Here is a 27,369-nt window from a genome sequence, read left to right on the forward strand (position 1 = left end):
TTCAATTGTTGGGTGATATTTTGATCTTCAAGTTCAGTCACCTTTTTCCAGAGATTTTCAAGGTCTTCCATCCTGGTATCCATTGTGCGTTTGAGACCATCCACTCTATTGCCTGTCTCTGTAACCTCTCTACGGATATCTTGGAGCCCAGCCTTAAAATCTTGTAGGAGTGAGCCAATCTCATCCTTAGTTTCTTGCAAAAAAGATTACATGAATGCTTGAGTGATTATCACGTTTGATGCGTTTTTCCCAGATGACACTAATGAAGAGGTAAGGTCCTCTTGCGAGTTCGTCTTGGACCAGAGAGAAGTAACTGGGATGTCACGGGAGGCCGCAGAGTCTGCAACCTTGTTGGCCTTGTGCTTGGGTGGCATTCTAGCAGCGTCAGAGAAAACCAAGGGTCCAGTGGCAAAGAGAAGAAGCAGGGGTTGGACCCTGAAGGGAGCAGCAGCAGAGCAACGAAAGGCAGGAGTCCAGCACTGTATACTATAAATGTTCCGCGTTGTATGGAGTTCTGACAGAGAGACCATGCAGTTTGTCAAACCAAAGGTAGGAGGGGGTATTAAGAGTCCTCACGGCAAGACTGCAGGACCATTCAAGATCCAGTCTGGGAGGTGAAGGCAGATGATTAGCAGTGTGCCATTACCACCCCTCTGGTTACCAATCCATAGTGCAGGAGTACGATCTAGGGATATCAGTCACAACTGCACCACCAGCGTAAGAACAGCTAAGGCATAGTTTCCAAACACCTTCTGCCGCGGGGGTGGAATGCTGTATAGTGGGGGTGGTCACAATGCACAGGAAACTCTTCTACAGGGCCATTCCAGTTAATGATATACTGTGTCCCATGGTATTGCACTCAATTATCTTTGTGTGCTCCGCCCCCCAGTGGATAGTTAAGTTTCAGGGGCCCTGTATCCCCGAGCCCAACAGCATGACCCGAGGCGAGACGTATTTTCCCTAGCAGGGGGGAAAGATGGGACGCGTGTAAGGTAGATGTGGCGCCTTGTCAAGCTCTGCCCGCGCTAGCTGTTGATGCCCGCCTGAATCTTTTAACTCACTGTGCACTTATCTTAATAAAAACAACAGGAATTGTATGTGTGAATACTCACTGTGCTGCGACAAGCGAGACAATTAGCATACCGAATACCTCCTCAGTCCACCAGGGGTCCTAATCCCGATTGAGTGGAGGGAGTTGACTTCCGGTTATCGCAGGTTGGCGGTCTAGTTCTTTTCACCCCTCCTGATAAAAAACTCCTGCAGAGCGGAGCGCGCAGCGGGCGCTGAAGGCAATCCCGTCTGCGCCCGTCCGCGCCAGACTGGGCCCTTGGCCCTGAACCCCTGCCCTTTCTTCCTCCACCCCCCTCCAATACTCACGGGACATTCTCGTTCAAATCAGGAAAACCCTAACATCACCGTGCAAACATTCTATCACCTTGGAGGAAAGGCAACAGAAATGTACACACTGCCCATACGAATTTTCTCCAAGGGCAGGAAACCGCCCTCAGCTTAACATGGCACTGCTCAATTGTAGATCCATGCCAAAGCATGCCACAGAAATTTCCATTTTATTACAAGAGACCGCATCTGATGTGTTATTCCTTACGGAAACTTGGTTGGTACCTAGTTCCGACCCAGATGTTGTCCAAGTACTTCCCTCGGGCTATCTGATTCATAGTGTTGATAGAATAGGTAGCAAAGGGGGAGGGATCGCTATTGTCTATAAAGACCACCTAGTTTGCCGCATTCTGGGTAGCCCCCTCTTAGACTGTGAAAATGCCCATTTCTCCATCGGGTACACCCCCTCAATCACGTTCGCCGGTATTCTCCTCTATCGCCCCCCAGAAGCCGCTTGAATCTGTGGTAAATTTAGCCAGTACCTCATCCAATTTTATTCTTTTGGGAGACTTTAACCTGCATTTCGATAACCCCCAGAATATAATAGCCAATGATATTGCCCATGACCTCGCAGCATATGAGATGCTTGTAAAGGTCCAGCAAGCCACCCACACTAAAGGGCACCTCCTGGACCTGATTTTTTCAAATATAGCAGAACTTAAAGGAAAGGAGCCCGTTACCCTCCCCTGGTCGGATCATTTCCTAATCCCTTTTGTATGGCAGTCATCCTCCCCACGCCTGACTGTGCCAACCACCAGCACTCAAGCCCGCCAATGGTCTAAATTAAATATAGAGGAATGGACCCTGGAACTGCAATCTACCGTACCTCTACACCACCCTGATCCCGTAATAGCTAGTAGCGAGTTTCACTCATGGATCAAGAACTCATTAGACACAGTACTACCCATGAGATCCATAATACAAAAAGTTGGCTCAAACAACTCACTTGGGTTTACACCTGAACTCCGCAAACTAAAACAGCGGTGCAAAAGATTAGAAAGATTATGGAGGAAAGATTTCTCAATGGATAAAAAATCTGACTATAGGGCATCCATTATCTCCTATAAAGCCGCAGTTAAAACAGCACAGGTATCCTACTACGAAGAAAAAATATCATCCAACTCACCCTAAGAAATATTCAGGATCGTAAAAAAACGTATGAAAGTCAGAGATCCCCGCCCCCCGGGCTCCTGACTCTTCAGGGCTTCGTTGTGAGAAGCTAGCGGATTTTTTCTCCACCAAAATTCAGCTCATACTGAATCTCCTTCCTTCGGTTAAAAATGAACACCTTTCCACGCAGCTCGTAGTAGAACCCCAGAATAATGCCCTCCAGATTGAATCCTTTGCTCCACTCACTGAGGAACTCCTTCCTCCTATCCTTAATATGATCAAGAGTGGTTCCCCGCTGGACCCGACCTCACTCAATATTCTAAAATCCGCCATGCCCATCATCATTCCTCCAATTGTCAATCTAGTTAACGCATCTCTAGAATCTGGTTTAGTTCCCCAGGACTGGAAGATTGCTATGGTGAAAGCATTACTGAAAAAAAAACATCTCGATCCCAGGGAGCTGGCCAATTACTGTCCCATTTTCCTTCTCCCTGGTATTAGTAAGATTGCGGAAAGATATGTGAATCGCCAACTCTATGCACATCTTGAAACCTTCAAACTACTCCATTGCTCCCAGACGTGCTTTCGTCCTGGCCAGGGCACGGAGACTGCACCAATGGCGGTGGTGGAGGAGTCCAGAAAGATCTTGGACACCGGAGGGTCTGTAGCCATCATCCTCCTATACCTTAGTGCAGCCTTCGATACGGTGAACCCCCGTACCCTGGTACACCGGCTCGAAAAACTGGGAAGATACTTCCAGATGTTTGAAGGTAGCACCCATTCACGACCACTACCTCTGCAGTGCGGGGTTCCTCAGGGATCTTCCCTGAGCCCCACACTTTTTAACGTGTATATGTCCCCATTGGGTGAGATAATTGCACCTTTTGGAATCCAACTTATCAGCTATGCGGACGACACACAGCTTATTGTGGCACTGAGCCAGGCAGAGCAGGCTCCCATAAACTTGAGCTCCTGTCTTAAAGAAGTCGCCAGCTGAATGAGTTTGTCCCACCTTAAACTCAATGGCGACAAGACGGAGCTCATGTTGCTGGGTAACCAAGCAATCTTCAACCCACACACCCTGTGGCGGTTGTGTAAGGGAACCACCCCAATTCCTAAAAAGGAAATAAAGAGCCTGGGCTTCTGGCTCGACCGCGAGCTCAATTTTAGAGCCCAAGCCAGGAAAACAGCTGCCATTTGCTTTAGCCTGTTGAGGTCACCACGCAAAATACTGCCCCTCCTACCGGAGAGCCAAAAAAAAATCCTAATCCAAGCACTTATTCTATCGAGGTTGGATTATGGAAACGCCCTTTATTTAGGAGCTCCCACCTCAGTTATCCACAAACTTCAGGTGGTCCAGAACTCGGCAGCACGACTCCTTACAGGCACAAACAACCGCTCCTCAGCCAAACCTGCCCTAAAAGCACTCCACTGGCACCTGATGCAAGAGTGAATGCACTTTAAAGCTCTTTGCATCGCACACAAAAATTTGCAGGGCAAAGGTCCTCCTATTCTTAACAACCTTATCAAACCCCACAAAGCAACCAGGAGTCTTAGCTCTAATGAAGTAGATCTGGCCGAGGTCCCCAGAATCAGGAAGTCCCGCACAGGAGGGCGCCTTTTCTCCTACCACGCATCAAGGCTTTGGAACTCCTTGCCTCTTCCTATCCGCCAGGAAATCAACCACCTCTCATTCCGCAGACAACTCAAGACATGGCTTTTTCCATAAATTCCATCTGCACCTTGCCGCCCGTCAGCAGCGCTGGAATGCCTCCGGGTACCCATGCGCTATATAAGAGCATACATAAAAAAAATTTAAAATGGGTGCTGCACACCCAACAGGAGGGGTCTCTTCCCACGGGTAGTTGCAGTGTCCTAAATATCAGATGAGCCCCTAGCCAGGAGCGAGCAGCAACAGTTGAGCAGGGGAGGTGGCCCAGTTGAGCCAAGTATATTAAGGAGTCTCTGGACCTTCTTTGGGGCCCCCGTAGGCAGAGCGTCAGTTCTCCACTCACCACAATCCAATCTCCGAGCTTTTGTTCTGGCAATGTAGGGTGGGGAATCTAGCAAAACCAGGCCGGACAACGCAAGGTGGGCACTCACAGCTAGAGCTCTCACTCGAAGTGTCCCCCGCAGCCGAGAGCCAAGGCCGGAATAAATGTCGCTGGGGCGGAACCATCGTAGGTGGCATGTAGGCCTCAGGAGGGCAGACGTCATAGGGCTGGGAGACTAGAACCAGCAGGGCCCTCACAGTCACCGGTGGATGTGCCCGTCTTGCCTCGCAGGGTCCGCTCAGCACCTTTCCTCCGGGTGCGACGGGGCGCAGGGTAGAGCTTCTCTGGACCGCCCACAGGGAGTCACAGGGAGTGACGGGGGAGCTGTCAATCACCCCGACGATCACCAGAGGTCGAGGGGCCCCCAAACAGCGTTCAGGGGCACGGAATGGATGGGTATCTGCAACAGCACCATGGACTCCCACGTGTAGTGCACTCCCTCTTGATCAGGCGCGCAACACCCATTGGGCTCACCGGGCTTCAGCCCCCCCCGTCGCCTCCTCTGCCCGGGCTAAGATGACACGCACTGAAATCATTAACTAACGCTGCGCATCGGAGCCGAGAATGTGATTTTTATTATGCATTCTGAGAGGCCCAGCAGCCCGAGCAGACAGCCAGCCTCTGAACAGTTTCCTCGAGTGAACCCCCCTGCCCTGACCTCTTGTTTTCCTTTAGAGTGGCGCAGAGGTGAAATCCTTGCCTGAAGGCAGGGATTCACCTAAGCACTTGATGGGTTATAAGCATGGGGTGTGAAGTGCACAGCAGGGAGGAAGGCATGGCCAGTGCAGGTGACGCTTTTCTTTTGTATGGGAATTTCTGCTGGCGTCATAGCCCAGGGTGTGCTGTCTGTGCACTTGTAAGGATGTGTATTCCATACAAGTGCACAGACAGCAAACCCTGGGCTAAGACACCAGCAGAAATTAATTTTCAAAGGAAAAGCATCACCTGCACTGCCATCCCTTTCACCCTGCTGTCTGTGCACTTGGATGGAATTCACATCCACCGCACTGCTCACCAGATAAATGGTGAACAGGGCCATGGATCTTTCTATTTTCGCATCCAAGGGCAGCAGCGAAGAAGCAGAGGGGACCCAGGCAAGGAGAATCCAGGAGACCTATCTACTCTGAGACCTTCGAGGGGCTGGATGCCAGGACGCAGTGCTGCTGATCAGCCCGACTCCACAGTATAGTATCAGAGGAGCAGTCTGAAGTTTTTTATGTAAGTTCCAGTAACTTTAATGCATTTTTCAGCACATCATTACCTTTTGGGGGTGCTAGTGGGTAACTTTAGAGTTAAGAGTGGGTGTGGGTTTTAGGCAGCCAGTGAGTAATTTTATGGTTCATGGTGGGTTACAAATTGGGGTGCCAGGGTTTAATTTTAGGGTTCTGAGCGGGTATGGGTTTTGGGGTTCCAGGGGGCAATTTTAGGGTTTAGGGTGGGTATGGGTTTTGGGGTGCCAGGGGTCATTTTAGGGTTCAGCGAGGGTATGTGTTTTGGTGTGCCAGGGGTAATTTTAGGGTTCAGGGAAGGTGTGGGTTTTGGGGTGTCAGCGGGCAATTTTAGGGTTCAGGGTGGGTATGGGTTATGGGGTGCCGGGGGAATTTATGGTTCAGCATGGGTATGGGTTTTTGGGTGCCAGAAGGTAATTTTAGGTGTGGGGTGGGTATGGGTTTTGGGGGGCAAGGTGGGAATTTATGGTTCAGCATGGGTATGGTTTCTGGGGTGCCAGGGGTAATTTAAGGTTCAGGGTGGTAATGGGTTTTGGGGTGCCAGGGGGTAATTTTAGGGTGTGGGGTGGGTATAGGTTTTGGGGTGCCGCGGGGGGGGGGATGATAATTTTAAGGATCAGGATGGGTATGGGTTTTGGGGTGCCATGGGGTAAATTTAGGGTTCAGGGCGGGTATGGGTTTTGGGGCTCCAGGGGGGTGATTTTAGGGTTCAGGGTGGTAATGGGTTTTGGAGTGTCAGGGGGCAATTTTAGGGTTCAGGTTGGGTATGGGTTATGGGGTGCCGGGGGGAATTTATGGTTCAGCATGGGAATGGGTTTTGGGGTGCCAGGGGTAAATTTAGGGTTCAGGGCGGGTATGGGTTTTGGGGCTTCAGGGGGGTGATTTTAGGATTCAGGGTGCTAATGGGTTTTGGGGTGCCAGGGGGTAATTTTAGGGTGTGAGGTGGGTATGGGTCTTGGGGTGCCGGGGGATAATTTTAGGGATCGGTATGGGTTTTGGGGTGCCAGGGGTAATTTTAGGGTTCAGGGCGGGTATGGGTTTTAGAGTGTAAGGGGGTTAATGTTAGGGTTCAGCGTGGGTATGTGTTTTGGTGTGTCAGGGGTAATTTTAAGATTCAGGGTGAGTATGGGTTTTGGGGGGCAAGGGTGTAATTTTAGGGATCACTGCGGGTATGGGTTTTGAGGTTCCAGAGGTCATTTTAGGGTTCAGGGTGAGTATGGGTTTTGGGGTGCCAGGGGGGTGATTTTAGGGTTCAGGATGGTAATGGGTTTTGGGGTGCCAGGGGGTAATTTTAGGGTGTGGGTATGGGTCTTGGGGTGCCGGGTGGATAATTTTAGGGATCGGTATGGGTTTTGGGGTGCCAGGGGTAATTTTAGGGTTCAGGGCGGGTATGGGTTTTAGGGTGTGAGGGGGTTAATGTTAGGGTTCAGCGTGGGTATGTGTTTTGGTGTGTCAGGGGTAATTTTAAGATTCAGGGTGAGTATGGGTTTTGGGGGGCAAGGGTGTAATTTTAGGGATCACTGTGGGTATGGGTTTTGGGGTGCCAGGGGTCATTTTAGGGTTCAGGGTGGGTATGGGTTTTGGGGTGCCAGGGGTAATTTAAGGGTTCAGGGCGGGTATGGGCTTTGGGGCTCCAGGGGGGTGATTTTAGGGTTCAGGGTGGAAATGGGTTTTGGGGTGCCAGGGGGTAATTTTAGGGTGTGGGGTGAGTATGGGTTTTGGGGTGCCAGGGGGGGATAATTTTAGGGATCAGGATGGGTATGGGTTTTGGGGTGCCGGGGGTAATTTTAGAGTTCAGGGCGGGTATGGGTTTTAAGGTGTGAGGGGACATTAACCGATCCTGATTATCTGCCATTTTAGCTCCGCCCCATTGATTAACATTAGCCACGCCCCTTCTTTTGCCATGTTAGCCCCCCCCGAAATGAAGACCTAGTTGCGCCCCTGTTCTTGATCATGATCATCCGGCGGGCCTCAGACATGATCGCCACCTAAGATGGCTGCCGGGGGAGTCTGCTTCACTGCCGATCGGGAAGCTTGCTCATTCAAGGCCCGTGGGCTGCTTTCTGCTAGAGAGGCTACTCCCGCTGTGTCAGCACGGTTAGTTGAGTGCCCTGCCCCGGTCGGCAGGCCCGGTGGCAGGGGATAAAAGCAGCGGAGACTCGGAGAGACGCATCTCACTCCATTTGTGCCAAAGCCATGCCCGTAGGTGCCTTTCTGACCAGGTTAGTGAAAAAGAAACCCATTTAGTCAATTCCAGGCAGTGGACAACAAAAGCAAGCATAGGTTGACAGTGGCAATAGAATGGCAGTCAATATACATAATGGTTGTTGATTAAACAAAAGTGGAGAGTAAAGTGGATAAGAAGGAATTTTGTGAAACACAGGAAGGTAAGAACGAGGTATGCAGTGGAAGGTACTGTCTGAAGCAGGGCGGTTTCTCCATAGGGGCCAAAAGTGCTTTAACCTCCCCACAATTATGTCGCACCTGCAGCTTATTTCTTAAAATATTAACGCTTTTAAATGTATCGAAAGGATCTCGACGAACATTTCTTCACATGTAAAAGCTGCAATATCACCTTGCAACAGAAGAGGGCTCTCCGGGGCTGGATTGTGCATGTGTCAGGCATGGGCAGTTATAGACCGTCCTTTTTTAGGTCTCGCGCCTGCGATGCATATGGCAAAGCCATATGCCATCGCGCAGGCGCGATACTATTGTTGCCTGATCTGCTTCCCAGGAGACAGGAGACTGTCACGCGCACGCTCAGAAAAGCGATCGGAGCCGGCCGCGCGCGCGCGTTCCCAATCTCCTGTCTCTCTGGGAAGCACACAAGCAAGCCCAGCAAGCCCCGCCAAGGCATCACGAGCACGTCCCACGTGGGCGCCTACCACGAGGACAACAGCAGCAGCAGGGCAGCCCCGCCGGAGAGCGCGCGCCCATCTCTGAGGTGTTGGTACGTAACGCCCACAAAACCTTTTGGCACTCATTACAAGTTGTCTAAATTGCGTTATAAATACTCCGTGTGCAGATAACCCTCCCCCCTGTTCACGAGCACTAGAGCACCGCCCATTGCCGTTCCTGTGTGGTTGCACACTGAGCACTTGGTTTCCTCACACCCGGTCCCTGCGGTAATACCCAGAGCTTGGACGGCTGTCCTAATAGTTTCTTTTGTTGTTTTGTTTATTTCTGGGTTGCGGCTGTTCCTATGGGGAGGGCGCCCACTGGAGAGACTCCTACGACTTCCTGGCTGAGCTGGAGATGGTACCGGTGCTGCCCGAACTGTAGACTGGTCAGTGATGGGAGCTCTGGCCTGACTTGTTGACGGGTGTGGCGAGGGGTTGGCTTGGTAAGACTTATCATGATTGACTCTACTGTATTGGAAACAGGCCGGCGGGAGAGAAATGGGAGAGAGGTAAGTAGACACGGAAAGTGTGCTTGAGGGCTTCAGCCTCACAGCTTCTTTTGAGACCTGGCCTCTGGCGAAGCATAACGTTTCTAATAAAACTGATCTGTTTTCATTTTTATATAAAGTTCTGGGCTGGGCAGTGAAAGCTAGCTCCCAACTAGCCGTTTTTTGTTGTACGGGAGGTTTTAGTTAAGGTGTCCATGGGGAGGGTGGAGTTGGGTGGGTGTTCTATCTTTAAAGGTTCAAAAGGTTGGAGAATTATATGCTGCTCCTGTACACTGTGGTCCTGGCTACTGATCCTGGATTGTCTTGCTGAAGGGGGCACTGATGGGGAAGCCTGTTGGCTGGAATGGTGTATGGGGTTGCTGATGACTGCAAATGGCATGCCAAATGTCCTGGATTGTCTGGGGTATTGCCCAATTTGAAAAGCGTAGGAGAGTGCATGCCTATCTGAAACGTTAGAATGTCAGTTGCATTTTTCCAAAAAACACATTTGGGCGGATTGCATTACTACCCTACGGAAGCGGTAGAGGGGACAACTGTATGCTACCTCATATTCTGAGTATGCGCATGGTGTGCTGTTATGGGTGGCCACAGGAGTTCCATTTCACAACAGAGGGCATGTTCTCGACCCAATGGGTTGATACGTGATGCTGTACGGAGCGCTAGATGGCCAGGAGGTGTGTTTGGTGAACCTTTACACACCAAATACTGATTGTCCGGTCATTTATGCCAGAGTTACAGCGGCTGCCTCGTCCTACCTTAATGCAGACATCGTTATGGCAGGGGAATGTAACTGCATCCTAGATGGTGCAATAGACTGGGAACTGCCTAGACACCATTCTAAGGCCCACCTGACCAGAGCATTACGTGACATGTTGTAAGGATTGCGCCCTCTTGACATATGGAGGGACAGACATCCAATAAAGAATGTATTCTGTTATACTCCAGCAGTGGGGACTCATAGCCGCTTATACTATTGCCTGGTTTCCAATGGTATGGCACAGGTGCTATCGGAGATCTCTTATTTGTCCTGCTATCTATCGGACAATTCCCCTATACTGATGAGTTTTGGGAGAGAGCACATACGCTCAGTGGTACCACTATGGCGCCTGTGGGCGGATGCGCTGACAGACCCTCCGTTTGAGGCAACGGTCAGCGAGACATTACAACACTGTTTCGATGAGAGTGAAATAAAAAAAAAATCTGAGGGTTTTAGGGCCTTGAATTTTAGTGTCTAATATCTCCTGTATAATTATGGGCTTGGAGACATTGGCATCTCAGAGAGGCTTATGGGAGGCGGCTGTGCTGCCACTGTGGCTAACACTCTTGTACAGCCCCTCTCCCTGCCTGCTGCTGTCCAGAGCGATCACTTCATGGGTCATTTAGGGGTCGCCACGGATGCAGCTGTGACCCCTGGCACTTCCTTTACGACCCCTAGCCTCAGTGAAGGCAAAATCAGTGCCAAGAGCACAAGGGCAGCTCCACATACATATTTTTTTGTCAATCTTTTATTACTCTAATGGTGAATAGAATGTTATTATTCACTATTGGTGTACTAAAAAAAAATGCAATTTGTTGGAATATGACCCTCCTCGATAGCTGAGGTAAGTACAAGGTTATTTTAAATGTATGTTGTGTGCGTGCTCGTGGGTGAGTGTTTAAGGGAGAGCGAGTGTGTGTGTAAATGTATATGTATGTTAAGCATGTGTGAGTGAAAGTAAACGTTACATGACGTGTGATGTCCCTTCCACTACCCTTGGCAGTTTTGTGAATTGACGTCCATGGGTCAGTTCACGCTTCCCGCAGTGTTTGTTCACAAAAATGGTGACAATTTGCTCTGAAAAGCACCCGTCGGTGTGAGCAGTTATTCCCCATTCCTGTCATGTCGTGCCCTTGCAGCAGGGATGCTTGAACCCTTCCTAGCGGGGGTAGGTGGGACCGTCTTCCTCCGACTCTCAGCAAAAGTTTCATGAATCTGGGGCTCGGTTTGTTTCTTTAGTTTGTGTTGATGAATAAAAAAATTAACTTTAAAACGCAATTAGAAAGAAAAGTCATAGAAAATGTGAACATATTGTGTTGCCTAAACCAGCAGATGTTTCCCGCCTCCCAGAGGCGGCGGAGCCCGGGATGGGGAGGCGCAGAACTGTGCTTCGAAGTTAACTGTGAATTTTACAAGTCGGATTTTACCCTTTAGCAAATAAAAATTCTAATACAGCTCCATAATCGAGGTAATTGTCATCTTTCTGCGCCTCCCCCGGTGTCGGTGTGTTCTGAAATGTTAACCTTATCACAATGAATAATTCGGATGCGGCGCCGAGGCGGTGCGAGGGACATTACGGCGCAGGCGAGGCGCTGCACGCCCCCCGGGGGGGGGGGGGGAAGGAGGCGCCTCCATAAGTCTCCAGAATAGGCCCGGCTGACGAGCGCCGCGACGACCCGGCACTGCCGCGGCGAGGCGCACTCTCAGACTGGCATGTTTACAAATGGGCCGCCTAACAAACACTTGTGTTTGTGTAGCTGCGAGGCGGCCGGGCCCCCTCTCTCCGCTCCGGCCTCTGGCCCTCCAGGGAGACTCCAGTCCCCTCTCTCTGCCCCAGCCCACCGGCCTTTGGCCCTCCAGGGAGACTCCAGTCCCCTCTCTCTGCCCCAGCCCACCGGCCTCTGGCCCTCCAGAGTGACTCCTGCCCCCTCTTTCCGCCCCAGCCCACCGGCCTCTGGCCCTCCAGAGTGACTCCTGCCCCCTCTCTCCGCCCCAGCCCTCCAGAGTGACTCCTGCCCCCTCTCTCAGCCCCAGCCCTCCAGAGTGACTCCTGCCCCCTCTCTCCTCACCAGCCCACCGGCCTCTGGCCCTCATGGGTGACTCCTGCTCCCTCTGTCCGCCCCAGCCCACCGGCCTCTGGCCCTCCAGAGTGACTCCTGCCCCCTCTCTCCGCCCCAGCCCACCGGCCTCTGGCCCTTCAGGGTGACTCCTGCTCAGAAAAGCGATCGGAGCCGGCCGCGTGCACGCGTTCCCAATCTCCTGTCTCTCTGGGAAGCACACAAGCAAGCCCAGAAAGCCCCGCCAAGGCATCACGAGCACGTCCCACGTGGGCGCCTACCACGAGGACAAACGCAGCAGCAGGGCAGCCCCGCCGGAGAGCGCGCGGCCCCGCGCAGCCCGCAAACTGCAAGCGGAAGCCGGGACAATTATTTGAGGCGTTTCTGGCGAGAATGTGGAAGAAGGGCCTGCATCATCTATGTTACAAGGTACAAAATAGCGTCCTTGCAAAACAGCGTTTCCTCCACACCTGCTGCGTGCATGAGGGGTCGTTCAGACGTTCAATGTGGCCCTGGCTGTTGCGGCATGTGGCTTACACTCCGAACCAACACTTCCGTCTCTGGGGACCTGGTGACTCTTTACTATGCTGTGTTACTACGGTTTAGTTTTTTGGTTAACAGCGTGCTCTGTATCGCCCCAGAGCGCCCCAGAGACGGATAATCTAGCTGTGGTGGGCTAATGACGGTATTTCCGGGTTGAAAGGCGGTTCATTGTTTGCTTTCATGGTGGAAACTAACAATCCTGGTTTTTTTTTTTTACTTGTTCTCGCTGTTAGCCCCCCCCCCCCCCCCCCTTCTAAAATGATTGACGTTTTCACGTTTTGTAGAAGCTGGTCAGTACAGTCTCCTCCGCATGCGGCTTTCACCTCCGCAGGCTCGACTCTCCTTCATGTTGGGCTGGTCTCTTTGATGTGCTTTTGTGGGCCGCTGATTGCTGGGTCAGGTGACAGGTGATGGCTCTCAAAGGCATTAATCTGCATCAACCAGGCTTGTGATGCGTGTAGAGTTAAACCCTCGGCATGTAGAAGTAGCTCCTTCACAGCTTTGGAATCTTAATGGGAGTTTACTGGACCTAGCGTGGGGTTTTTAGGGGAATGTCTACTGACCCGTTGCAACCTAATTGCCACGCTGTGTGAAGATTCAGTTGCAGTGACCGCAAACCTCTACATTTAATTAACTCTGGATTTGTGGTCTCTGCCCCTCCCATGGGTTGTGGGCACCTTCATTACTGGGCTAAGTCTTCTGTACAAGCCGCCATTGCTAGTAAGTGTCCCTTTAAGGAACATCATTGTTTGAGGGGGAGAGGGTCTAGAAAGGTCTCTGGTACCTTCTAGGCCAGCAGGAGAATGTTTTTTTTTTCTTAAATGTTTTTTATAGCCTTAATTTTTTCAATATTCAGTGGATATACAATTATGAGCATGTGGTCAGATGGGATCCGGAGATGCCGTATATCTAAGAGCTTGACCATGATCATATCCATGGAATCTGGCCTCCCTCTCAGTCCTACTGTTGCTCTCATCCGATGCATGTTGATCACTCCTATTTGCTTAAGAATTTAGGAATTCTGTCTCACTCCCATGTCCCAAGATCGTAAGTTCTCATCACACCTACTGGGCTTCATATGGGCCTCCTCAGCAAGCATCCACTTGCGCACATCCCCCAACGGTTCGATTATGGTGGGAGAGGTCGCCTCCCCATCAATATTTTGGTGATACTGCATCTTGCTAAAACCAGAAGTACTACGGAGTTTGTGTTCGATCTTGCGTTTTTTTTTTTTTAAGGGTTTGTGACTTGCTCCAATAGGCAGTGTAGTGGGGATAGCTCCACCTGGAGATTTTGGTACCACACTTCACCCTATCAGCCACCTGGGCCCATAATTCTTGAATCCAGGGCACCCCAATGCTAAATGCATAAAACCCACCCTGTCTGCCACATCTAGGATCAGTATCTAATCTGTCTTGTCAATACAGCGCATTCTCGCTGGGTGTTAGAAATCACAATAACTTTCATTTAAGTATTAATTATTAAAAAAATGAAGACATTGTTATTTGTAATATCAATACATTTAAGTCACGTAAATACAACACATATTGCATTATAAATGCTATAGGTGTCACATTTGCGATAAAACTATTGGCATTGTGAATGACAAAGCTATTAATTTAGCTATTTTCAAAACCAACACATAAATAAAATATTAGTCATTTACAATACCAATAGCTCAAACTTTCCTGATGCGAGACCGATTGCATTGCAAATGCTTGTTTTTCTTTCTTTCATTTAAATCTGTTTTTATTGATTTTAGTATTTTCATAATCAAGACAGGCAACTTACACGAGAACATACCGTTGTGTATGAGATCCTTCACCAACATCCCGGCGCTTATTATCTTTAGGTTCACATGCATACTGATAGTTCCATCATTGATGATGGGAGTGCTCACACAGGAGCGCATTTAACCTTGATATGTAGTCATATTACAGGACGTAAAGGTTATAGCTCAGTAGCACTGTATCAGCATCATGACAGTGTGTAATGTCTTACCAGTTCATTCAGCTTGGGCCTTTACACAGATGGCATACAAAAGAACATAGAAAACCATAACAAAAGCATCTTTGACCGGTGCATGTACTTTTAACTCCCTCCCCCCCTCCCCATTCCCCACCCCCAGTGTCCATCATTTATTCAGTGGTTGTGACTGTGTGTTAGCGGCGACTATTCATGCGTATGAGCTCAACCAAGTTGTGAAGCCGTATTGGAATATTACGGCGGGCCTTTGGTGGAAGGTGCATCCCCACCTGTGTGTTCAGTATCCTTTCTCTCGGGTTGTCTCCCTAGTCCCTCCCTCTACAGCTGTTGTAGCACACGGAGCATTCCTTCCCAGCGGGCTGCCATGGTTTCTTTCTGCAACCCCAGTGTTTCCTCCCTTTAGAATGGCGATTCCCTCCACGTTAGCCCACTCCAAAAGCGACTAGCTCCACTTCCGCACGTGTGGGGGGGGGGGGTCCTGCGCCTTCCACCTCTTCATTAGGAGACGCTTTGCAACCACTAGTCCCAGATCTAGGAACCGGTACGTCGCCTTTTCCGCATAAGAACTTCTGAAGTGGTGCAGCAGGTGTACAGCCCATTCAAATGGTATAGTGCGGCCTGTGCAGCCCTGTTGATTGTGTACCAGTATGTACCCAGCTTAGGACAACTCCATAACATATGTAGCAGCCTTGCCCGTTGCTCACTACACCTAGGGCGTGTGTGCGGAGCGACGCCGCAAACCAGCGCACAAGGTGCCTGCCTCTCCCCATGATGTGTAGATACTGTATGGTTAGGTGTTGGCTGGGTTCCGTGGTCATGTCCCCCCATTTAGCGGTCAGCTGCGCCACTAGGGAGCAGTGTGCTAAAAACTGCCCAGTTGGAAGCCCCACCTCCGCCAACAGGGACTCGTATGGTATGAGCATGCCGACTCGGTATAAATCCCCGAGGGTTTGTATGTCAGCCTCCTGCCATTCAGTTATAGCCCGTCCTTTCGCAGAAGCAAAACATATCTGACATGCTGCACTAGCGTCAGGAAGAGCAGCATGTCAGATAATAGTGAATTGGGGCCCATCAGTCATGCCCTATCAGAAGGCATGATGAAGGAAAAAGGACAGCCTTCCGTCCGATCTGTACTATTGATTGTGCATGAGGGTGCCGAGTTTGCTTTGGAAGACGGGAGACGATGTGCAGAGGAAACTGCGCTGAGGACTACCCCAGGTCAGTTTCCATGTTGTGTGTATGAGTGAGAGCATGCTTGTGTTGTTTATGTACCAGTTTATGTGCATGTGAAGGTTTGTGTGAGATTGTTAGTTTGTGTCCTGACAGCCGTTTTATCATAAACTAATGATGAGATGCTGCAAGTGTATTTTGCGAGCAAACTGAACTTTCTTATGATAGCCTCTCCACTTTATAAATTAACAAACCACCACTGGTCTGAAGGATCATGGCATAGCTAAACTATTAGCCAGTAGGAGATGATTCTAGTATAATTTCACTGATGCATAAAGAAATGAGTGAGGTAGTGCATCATAGTCTGTAGATAGCCTCTTCTCCTTCTTAGATATCCTCTTTATCTTCTAAGCCCACTTATGACTTGGAGCACAAAGAGCAGCACACAGTAGATACACTGGAAACATTAAACGGCTAAATGTAAATGCGTCCCATAGATCAATTTTAGGAATAATTTAAGTTATGAGAGGGTACTAGTGTTCTTGAAAGGAAGAGCAGATCATTCCAGAATATTGGAGCATAAGATGCATAATCTTCCAAAAAAGGAAAATGAAGAGAGATGTTTGCCTTTGCAACATAAGAGACTTCCAGATAGATGTAGGAGAGATGCTTGGTGGATGGTTTAGAGGTTTAAAGCTTTGTATGTGAGACATCCAGTTCTGAAGGAGTTAATTAAGATGAGCATGAACAGGGCGAATATGTTCACATTTTTTTAATTTTATTTTTAACAAACCTGGAGGTAGCATGAAAGCAAGCAAGGAGGGCAGAGCCATAATTATGCTGGGAGATTACTGTGTCCTCAACTGCGGGCTTCAAATCCTGAGGGGTGACCAGGTTTTTTTTTTTATCCAGCTGACTTGACTATGGTTTGTATTCGGCCTTTAGGGTTTAGGTTTTGATCCAAAGATTTGACATTGCTCGCCAGTTTGGTAGTGATGTCAGTATAAATAAATAAATAAATAATATGGTAGGTGTGTAAATGTTTGGGGTAAGGTGAAGAAATCAATCTTCAAGGCACTAATTGCATTTTCATTGCAAATCTTTCTTGGACTGCATGTCTAGAAGCGGTCCAAGGAAGATTTAATTTTGCAGATGGATCCAGGGTACTACAATTTGAGATGGATGTGAATATAACTAGCATCTTGATAAAACTAAATGCCAAGATATTTAATAAGTTCACCCAGTGGTTCCTAAGGGGCCGAAATAGATGTGTGGTAAGATTAAACTGTGAGAGCTCCGAGAGTGATAATATTGAAACCATTTCAAGCTAGTTCCCTACATGCCCATCATATTTTCTGAAGTGCCCATGAGAATATTGTGTGTACAGTGTCCATCTCAGTTAAATCCAGAAGGATGATGGGACAAGGAAGCCTTTGTCAAAGGTGTGGACAGTGTCGTTAATCACCATCCGTGTAGCAGACTCTGTAATATGACTAGCCCTGAAACGCAGTTGCAGGCAACCCAGAAGTCATTCTCTTAGATGTGATTAATTAATTGGGAAGAAACCTATTTCTCAATAACCTGAGTGAGATATAGGAAAAGGAGATGGGAGTTCTAGATGTCAACTTTAGAGGGATCGAGGTTATTCTTTTAGTTCAACTTTAAGGTTGATAGATACTACACAATTTTCAGGAACGGAATTAGCGATAGCCATTCAATGAGGACGAAAGACGAGTCAGGTTATTGGAATCCTACAAAGGTTTCATACCTGTGATAGCGGAAAAAAGGATTTCTTTAGAGATGGGAGAGAAAGTACTCAAAGGACAGATATACATGCTTGCCCATTTTGACCTGGGTAATCCAGTGAGGAGTTCTGATAGTTCTCCACAACCTAACAGTGTCTTGAGAGGTTGGGACTGGATGAGAACCACTAATTTTCCATAAAGGCCTACAGAGAGAATGTTGTTAGAGGCAGATAGTTGATTGAAGAAGGAAGATATTGAAGAGCTCCGGTTGCCGTCATCTAGAGCCACATATATTCTCGTTTGAGATGAACCCTGGTAACAGTATTGTGGGAAGATTGTATTGTGGGTAGGAAGTGAATCAAGAACTGATTGGACCAGTCCAAGTTAATGAGGTGTAGGGTTTGGACACAATCTTGTTTGGTGACTTTGATATGGAGCTTTTGCAGTGGATAGTGTGAAACATTATTGAAAGAAATTGTTGACTGAGAGATAACAGTTTAGCATTACGGTCTTTAGATGAATGATCCTAATGCTAATTTGCTGAATCACTAACAGTCTGTATTTCTCCCCAGGGCTTCTGCTATATGCTCTTAGAAGAATTTGGGCAGTATTATCGGAGCCTTATCCCAGTCCCAGTGTGGTTTCGGTACTTGATTGGCATCAGGGAAGCAGACAGTTTTACTGGATGGAGTCTGGGAATACTACTGGCTCTCTTCTACCTCATCCTAAAAGTAGGTGATTGTATATATTTTGACTTTTCTTCGAAGAAGATGGTATTCCTTTAGTCTTTCAGCAAGTCATTGTTATTGTTCATTAGGACATGTCTTAAATTATTATGTGTTATAGAGATACCATGTAAGGGGAAGAAAGATGTCACTTTTTACCAAATTTGTATACATTCCCAATGAAGTCCCTGTTCATTCTGGGATGATGCATGGTATTTATTTTGCCTGGATGCACATCCACCAATGCTGGACAGGATTTGCTGGGTTACTTATTACAGTAACTAGGCTTCTTAGTGTTTGTTATATATTAAATTACTGTTGCCAATCCAAGTTATTTTGTTTAATTCTTGAACAGGATAACTCCACATTTCATTTTACTGATGAGGATAAAATGCCTCATTACATACATTCGTAGGGCTATGAAACAGCTCAATATGCAAAAACAAGGGCAAATGAAAAACATGTCATTGTATTGCTTATTTTTCAGCATGCTGTTTTAGGTTATGTTTGCATTTGGTAGGTCATTTATTGTACCTTTATGAATATTCCTCCAGGCACCAGCCTGTATCCGGAAGATGTTTTCAACTGCTGTGTAACACTACATTTGATGCCACATAAATCCAGTTGAAGTTCTGTCTGCCTGGAATGTCATGATATTGGCCGGTAATGGTGCACCTGACGCTGTGGTATCAGTGACTTGCTTATTTCTCTGTGCCCAATCAATATCTTTGTTCATGACTCAGTTGAAGTGTACCCGTCCCCAACAATTATGGGGCAGGTGACCCATGCTGTTGGTGTGTGTAAGGTATGCAGTGGGGTGATATTCTGTTCCTGATTAGAGGTGTGTGGCGGGGGCCACCACTAGTGTGGATCCTCAGTACCTGCCCCTGACAGCTACTCATCTCCTTTCCTTGTTTTGTTTATGTCCCTCCAGCATAAAGCCCAAGTTGCGGGACAGACGTAATGCACCCCCCAATGCTACTGGGTGACCTTTTTCCAACCTGACCATTCTCATCTGATGCCATTTGGCCCCATGACTATTCTGGCATTGCTGTAGGTTATGCCTACACTAACCTTTTCAGTGGTGCATCCCTCTCCAGAGAAGCAACTGAGTCCATTCACAGCTCTCTTCGTGCCGACTATGACACCTTCAGTACCACCGGGTCCCTCAGGTATCAGCCTATGTCAACATCACAGGAGTTAGTCCTTCGATCTAGGAGGAAGGCTAGGCGTGACTCTTTTGGTTAAGATTTTGGATTGGGAGAGGACTCAGTGCAGGACTTGGTACATCTCCAGTCTCATGATTGTAGTTCCCTGAGGTGGCCTAGTTTCACCCAGTTAATAATAAGGTGGTAGAGATTGTAGAACTGCTGTTGCCAACGCTGGGGAACAAATCAACCGCTTAACTGATGTGTGCGGCCTTTGGTGCAAGCATCTGAACTGCTGATGCCTTTCAATTAGGTTTGCTTAGACTCAGTTTTGGCAGTTTGGGAGAAGTCGATATCGCCCCGGTGAGAAGGTTCAGATCAGGCCCAACCACCACCCCACCCCATTTTTTGTTTTGCTTTCCCTCCGCCCCTGGAGGAGTCCTAAAAAACTCAAGACTAACAGGAAAAAGGTGTTTGAGGCATATGTGATGTGGATAAACATGATTTACATAAGTCCGCCATCTAGCATTGAGCTCAGATGATTACAAGTTGTTTTTGTTCCAGGACGTTTTCTTCGAGTCACAAGGCTGTGAGACTCCTCTTCATGGGAATACTGCGCATGCTTATCGACACCTTCTTCAAATTCCTTTTTTCTGCCTACTGGCTCGCATCTAGTATCTCTCACACAGATTCGAGTCTCCTTCGGCTCCTTTTCGGTCCAGGATATATCTCTCAACGGTATTCTTTAGAGAGGTATAGTATACATCTCATACTAGATTTCGTAGCGGGGTTTTCAACTTGTCTCTTTGGCCTATGGGCCACGCCCCGCCGGGCAACACTTCTCTATTTCGAACCAGATCGAGAATGACCTGCTAATGGAACACACTCCGTTCCGTTTCTGTCTGAAGTGCCACTCTAAATATCCTCTCACTGACCAACATCCCGTTTGCAACTTCTGTCTCTCGCCCGAACCTCGAGAGGACACCTGTGAAGTCTGTAAGTCTTTTTGTTCTAAAAAGACACTCAGAGATTGCAGCGCAAGCAAATGAACGATGTCCGCGACATTTTTGGTCGAGAGGAGGAAGAGGCTTCAGTGGCACAAGAAGAATCCACTCTTCAGCTAGCACAAAAACAACATACCATGAGTACTTCAACCGCTGCTCGAGATCAAAATCCTAAGCCTCCACTGAGAAAACTGCTCATGGGCCACCACTGCACAAAAGCCATGGCGACCACCATTAACAAGACTCGTAACCCCTGCTCTCCGACTCGGCTCCAAATAGTTCTACCGAACAGCAGGGGCCTCTGCATCCCTTCTATCCGAGACCAAAACAGCTCACTCTTCGATCTTGACACCGAAGGAAAGATTTGTTTTTTCTGAATCTAACCTTCCTCCGTCAAAGACCAAGCTACCTCCACTGAAATGCTTTGTTGTCGGTCGGAAATCTCCATCGGAGCCAATCCTCAAGCAATTTCACCAAAAGCTTGATCCGAAACAAAAAATACTTTAAATTTAGCCTAGAGGAGGCTTTGAAGGTTCCTGTTCAACCCGTAAAGAAGAAAAGAAAGGATGCTGCAACTATTCCACTGCGCATTCCCATTCCTTCTTTACCTGTGCCACAATTAACACCTCCACCACCCACCCCACCACCCCACCTCAATTCCCACAATTGTCTGAGGCTGGTAATATGTCTCCTAAGTCAACAATAGATGAGCATCAAGACATCCCATATGACACGCAACCAGGGGATCCTTAGGAGGATTAAAATATTGATCCTCATGCTGACACTGATCCTGATTTATACCCTAGCCATCCATCACCACCTGATGATGCATCTGCTTATCAGGATCTTAAAGCCACAGCAGCTACTTTCCATCAGATACCTTTATATAAGGACTCGATAGAGGAGGATTTTCTCTTTGAAACTTTATCTAATACACAAAGAGGAGCACAGTACTTACCACTTTTAAAAGGTATGACACTTCATGCAGAGGAAATTTTTAAACAGCCAGTTAAAGCAAGAATAATTACTCCGGCTTTGATCAAAAAATACAAACCACCACCTTCAGACCTCATTAGGTCGCGCCTGCGAATGCAGGGGCGAAAGCCCCTGCTGTCGCAAAGCGATCTATTGTTATCATTTCAGTCCTTTTCCCGTTCAAGGACTAGGCAGAGACAACAGACTGTCACGAGCACGCAGCCGGCCGGGATCGGATCAGGTCACGCGCTCCGATCCCGGCCGGCTGTTCACAACACATGCACACATGCACACGCAAGCACAGGCAGGTACGCACACACACAGGCAGGCACACACGCAGGCACAGGCAGGCACACACGCAGGCAGGCACACAGGCAGGCACACACGCAGGCACAGGCAGGCACACACGCAGGCGCACACAACACACGCACAGACAGACGCACGCACGCACGCACACTCCCCCCCTCCCAAACTCACCGGGCTAAACAGTCACAGAGGACGGACTTAAAAACAAAAATGCTGTCGCACTCGCACCCCTTCTTCTGGGAGCAGTGTAGGCCACTTTTACATAGCTGCCAAGGTTTGAGATTGCCAAGTGTGACATTTAAATAATTTCAGTTCAATTAGGAGTGACATTCCAACGAATATGAGTGACACTTTTTGCAAGCAAAATCAAGCAATGAAGACTAGGAAAACATATAAATATCTGCAATTACAACCCATTTGAGAAACAAGACACTTGAAGAAGATGTAAAAACTGCTGGAAAGCACCAGAAAACTAAAGCATCTAGTGCCCCTTTTAAGCTGATCCTACTGTTAACCACAACGAGGACTCAGATCTGCACCACTCATTGACAGTCATTGCCATACCACTACTAACAAAAGGACGCTTCTGTAAATTTCAGCAAAGTCAATATTTGTAAAACAGCCTGTTGAAAATAAAATGTAAACCTGTATACAAAAACGCCGTCATGGAGAGTAGATGCAGTCAGTCAGAGCATGTGCATAACGAGGGGTTGGAATCAATTTAAATGTGCTAGTGTGACTGCTGAACAATTTCAAAGCAGGCCGCCCTCTGCAACAGTCTAACTTTCATAACATAATGTAAGTAATGCTGAGCCCGCACACTGCCCAGATGAACAGGGGGGCTCCTTCACATATTTGTTTTCACTTACAGGCTGTCACAGAGCAACTACACCGACACAGAATAGGAGGTACTGACCACGTGAAGTAATAGGATCGGCAGCGCTGTTGGCGCACTAGCGCTATTAATAAAATGTAAAGTACTGTACACTGAAAAGAGAAATACCTCGCTGACTGAGGCACAACTTACTTTATGAGTAGACTTCAGTAACGTTAATTGTGCAGGCCGCACCTCGCTGCAAAAACTCCCACCTCAGCAAGCACTGGCCCGGCATGATTACAGGAAGGGCTGGTGTACTGCTGGGGAAGAACTCCACAGGCTGCCACAGTCCGTGCGGACGCCGGAGTTCAACTGATCCACCGGTCGAGACCCACGGTCATGGTGTCAGCAGCGCACCGCTGCCATTGCCACTCCCTGTAGCCACTATTTTATTTAAACTACAGCCGCCGCTCCCCACTTGCGCCATAGCGCACTTTGTGAGGCTAGTAGAGCGACAATTCTGTTCAGTTGCACCCACCGTTCTCAGTCGAGTCATGCATTCTCAGCTACCATGAAAGTACGGGAATTACACCCGTGAGTTTTAATCCATCGTTAAATATTATTTCGCCCCACAGTGCGGGCGGCCCGGCCCGGCCCGGCCCGGATCAGCTTGCTGGGCAGCCGAGCCCCATTCCAGCGCCACCCGCTAACCATTGAGGAGCCGGCCTCCACCTCAAATGTCTTTACAAAATGTATGTAACGCCCTGCGCGCACCCTGTCTGTAGGACGTGACGTCGCGTCCCCACACGGCGCCACGCACAATGCCCTATATATTTAAACTGCGGCAGCTAGGTGGCAGGCAGGGCCCGGATCTCCAGGGCACATCAAATATAACATTGTAGCACTGAGAGCAGTGCACATGACGTCGAATCTTTAACTGCTACACACTGAGCCTGCAGCCAAGCGAAGTCTGCTTTACCCGGGCCGGGCCACAGCACACTTGTGTCAGGGGAGCTGGAGCATGCGCTAGCATCTGGCGTAGGTTAATGCAGCCACTTTCAGCTCTGTCAGGTTAGAGTAAAAATGCGTGACCATGCATTTCAGTGCGGTGATGCGGGAACACCACACTGAAATGCGTTAGCGTCACGCCAAATGCGTGATACTTGGCAGGACTGCTTTTACGTCATTGTAACATCAGAAACCGAAGGCTCGTCAGCTAGGGGACTCCCCGGTTCCTCTTCCATGCCGTGACCACGTCATTCCAGCTCTGACGTAAGGAGCCGCGCCTCTGCTGGCGCCGTGCCTGGGGGGAGGGGGACTGCAAGGGTTAAGTTGACAAGTCAAATGAACTCCGCGGCTCCTGCTTAATGCACTCTTATCCGAGCCCGGCTGATCCGGTCAGCGCAGCTGTTCGCTCAGTTGTGCACTTGGGTGCCGCGTCCTCCGGTCTCATGCAGTAGTCCAAAGAGCCGGTTTCTTTTACTTTGTGTTTTAACCTTTCCGTCTGTCTGTTCTGGTTCCGACCTCTCCTTTGATCCCCAGTATTGTCGGAGTCGGCGCAGGGCTAGTGTGAGGAGGCGCAGGTTCTGAGAACCAAAAACCGAGACATTTCTCTCACAGAAATGCACGGCTGTAATTTGGCATCGCCCAGGGGCCCACGGTGGCTTGATTGACAGCGCTCATCGTCAGAGAGAACGCAGACAGTGGGCGGGCAATCCATTGCACCTTTTACACACACTGCTAGCGGCTGCTAATTCATTCTGCACTACGGCACGTGCAAAGGGCTCTCGGAAAACTGGGTCTGTACTAAATGTTCTGAAATTTGCTGGAGCCCAGAACAGGTGCTGAAAAGGGAGGACTGCCCTAGCAAATGCGTGGCGCCGTCACCCTGGCTTATTTTTTTTTAAAGCAACTGTTGCAGAATAGATAATGCTGGCCATCAGGTGCCTAACGAGCCACTAACCCAGGCAAAACTAACCCAGGCAAAACGCGTCGTCCCTGATTACTCGTCAGTTTCATTGCAGCATCTGCAGAAGTCCGTGCCTTATAATGTGTGGCCTATAGTAATCAGGAGGCCACACTCGAAAGCATGAAGACGCCGTGGAAGCAAGTGCACAGAGAAGGCTTCCACTTACAAATAATGCATGTTTGCACAGAAAGTGACTCGCATGCACTTTGAGGTCTAAATGAAGCTGCAGCAGGATGAATGCATTTCTGCATTAGAGAGGGAAAAAACACATACGAATATCGAAGCTTAGAACTAGAAGCAACATCTGCCTCCCGGCCTGGACAGTGGGTGGCAGCAGACATGCGGCATTAGGTTGGGAGGCGGCACCAGTAAACTCTGCTCCTTGGAGATTGGCAGAGTTCTTTTTGTGCGCTAAAACTCTGTGTACTCCTCCAACGGAGCGCAGTTAAACGCCCACCCCTAGACAAAAGGCCCTGGCTAGAAGCTCGGACCACGACACTGGACGACCTTTCAGTACACAGGATGCTTTGCACAATACAAAACAGTGAGGACGAGCATTAGTTGGACCAGGTCAATTCATCATATAAAATGTATATATAAAATGTCCTAATACATGCATTGGGCCAGAACTGGGAGGACCATTGGCCATCTTGCAGCCCTTGATTACCCACAGCCAAGCGAGAAGGGTTTTGATCTGGCTTTTGTCCTGGTTGAATGCAGCATTGCGACATCATGTAAGTCACCCAAGCCTTATTAACTGAGCTTGTGGCAGAAAGACCCGAGTCTGACACTCGACCACCTTGAGGCAAAAGTTAGAAGAAAACCGGTATCCTTGGCTGTGCCGGTTTGGGCGGTGGTAAAGAATGGGCACTCCATTAATGGAATTTGTTAAGTACATCTGTTTGTCAAGCTGCACCATAAACGTATTATGAATCAAAAGTTAGGGCTACCATCGGACCAGGAAGGCCTTGGATGAAAGATGGACTTAATATGACAACCTTGTTACATGCTTAAGTTAAAAAGAGAATGCGAGAGGTGAGAACTGATGAAACAAGCATTGGTATAGCCAATAGGTCTCGCCTTTGGGACCTTATAAGTGTTCAGCCATGCAACAGTTGATGTTGTTGCACCAAGGATATTGTGCTGGATAACTAAACACTTATAAGGTCCCAAAGGCGAGACCTATTGGCTATGCCAATGCTTGTTTTTATTAGAGGTCATTTAACTCCTGACTCTTTAGTAGTATCCAATGCTGGGAAAAGGGTGAACTCCCATACCACTTAAGACGCACCACCACCAGAAAAGGAATCCAAACTTATGGATGCTTCTAACAAAAGTGGCAGCTCAAGCAGCTATTCATTGGCGTGTAGCGAATAGCCAAGCATTACAAGCACGGTGCGACAGGGCCCACTGAGACAAAATGTAGGGCCTTCTCCAACATCTCTCAGACGAGCACAGAAAAAGAGATCAAGAGATTGTTAATGATGGCAAACTTATCACCAACATCTCTTTTAAGTGTGCATTAGATGCAGCCAACACTGCTGCTAGGAGTATAAAATACTAGTGTCCTAATAAGACATACCTGGTTAAGGGTGTCCGGTTTCAAATCTGAGGTACAACAGACCATATTGAACCTCAAATTTGACAAGGAAAATCTCTTTGGCCCCCAGGTGGACACAGTCCTTGAAAAAATGAAAAAGGCCCACAGGGGTAGCACAATCAATGGGAGCTCTACAAACAAACCCCTATAGAGATTCCTTTCGTAGGTCCAATTTTAAACAAGGGTCAAGGACAGCTTCTACAGATATTTCTGGTTCAAAATATACAACTCAAGGACAAACCTCAACAAATAAGACCTATAAAGGTTCTTACAGAGCTAACAATGTTAAAGGAAGAGGCAGAGGGAAAAATACACATTCCTCAAATACCAACAATGACTCGTTTACCTTTCCCACAACACCAAACACCAATTGGGGGTTGTCTTCAACAATTTTTCCAAAAATGGAAGTCCATTTCGCCAGACCAATGTGTCTTAGACATTACCCAACATGGTTATTGTCTGGAACTCATAACAACTCCTCCAAATATTCCACCTCACAAACACAAACTTATCAATGTAAAGCCAAATCCTTCTGAAACCAGAAATAAAAGCTCTGTTGCACTCTTTCATATTATCTCACTTAGCTCAGAAAATATGGAAGTTAGCAATACACCACAACATTCATCTATTTGCAAAACATGTCCTAGGAACAACACAACAACAAGTGCGCAAATGGAAAAATCACCCCAATGTTCTTCAACCTTACTTTAGCTAATGTGGGTTTTCAGAGATAGACCTATTTGGAACTAAAGAAAACTCGAAAACCCACACTTCGCAAGCAGATATCACCAACGTCAGTCCAAAGGCAATGCTCTATATACAGCGATATTTGCATACGCTTTTCCACCTCTCCCACTACTTTCATTGATGGTGAGGAAACTCAGGCAAACATCGCTCACCATGATACTAATACCTCCCACATCGGCTTGACAACCGTGGTTCTAAACACTCATGGCACTATCTCTAATCCCAAACGAGAAGCTTCACCTCAACCCAGACCTTCTTACGCAGAACCATGTTACATTAAGACATCCCACGCCCAAAGAAATTAATCTTGCTATTTGGCTCCTGAAGTCTTAGAGTTTGGATACTTAAATTTGCCTCAAGACTGTATGTACATTCTTAAAAAGCTCGTAAACCAACTACAATGCAATGATGTGCAGGAAAATGGAAACGTTTTATTATATTCTGTCACAAACAAAACGTTAATCCTCTTCAAGCAAAGGTACAAACAGTTATTTTATACCTATCGCATTTAGAAGTTGCTGGATTAGCATATACTTTTAAAAGAGTACATCAGCAGCTATTGCGCATATCTCCAGAATAGATAACACATCAGTTTTTAAAATTCCTGTTATAAAAGCTTT

At 48.1% G+C, this 27,369-nt stretch overlaps 1 protein-coding gene across 1 annotated transcript in view; it reads left to right on the plus strand.

The window, feature by feature from the left end:
• The window catches only part of RNFT1 (ring finger protein, transmembrane 1), a 203,749-nt gene that overhangs the window by 152,589 nt on the left and 23,791 nt on the right, over positions 1–27,369 (plus strand). Inside the window, exon 6 of the mRNA XM_078679824.1 lies at positions 18,031–18,189. Coding sequence (XP_078535950.1) covers positions 18,031–18,189 — 159 coding nt within the window. The remainder of the gene's footprint in view (positions 1–18,030; positions 18,190–27,369) is intronic.

This window comes from Lissotriton helveticus, chromosome 3_1 (assembly GCF_964261635.1).
Source record: "Lissotriton helveticus chromosome 3_1, aLisHel1.1, whole genome shotgun sequence".
NCBI classification, from domain to species: Eukaryota; Metazoa; Chordata; class Amphibia; order Caudata; family Salamandridae; genus Lissotriton; species Lissotriton helveticus.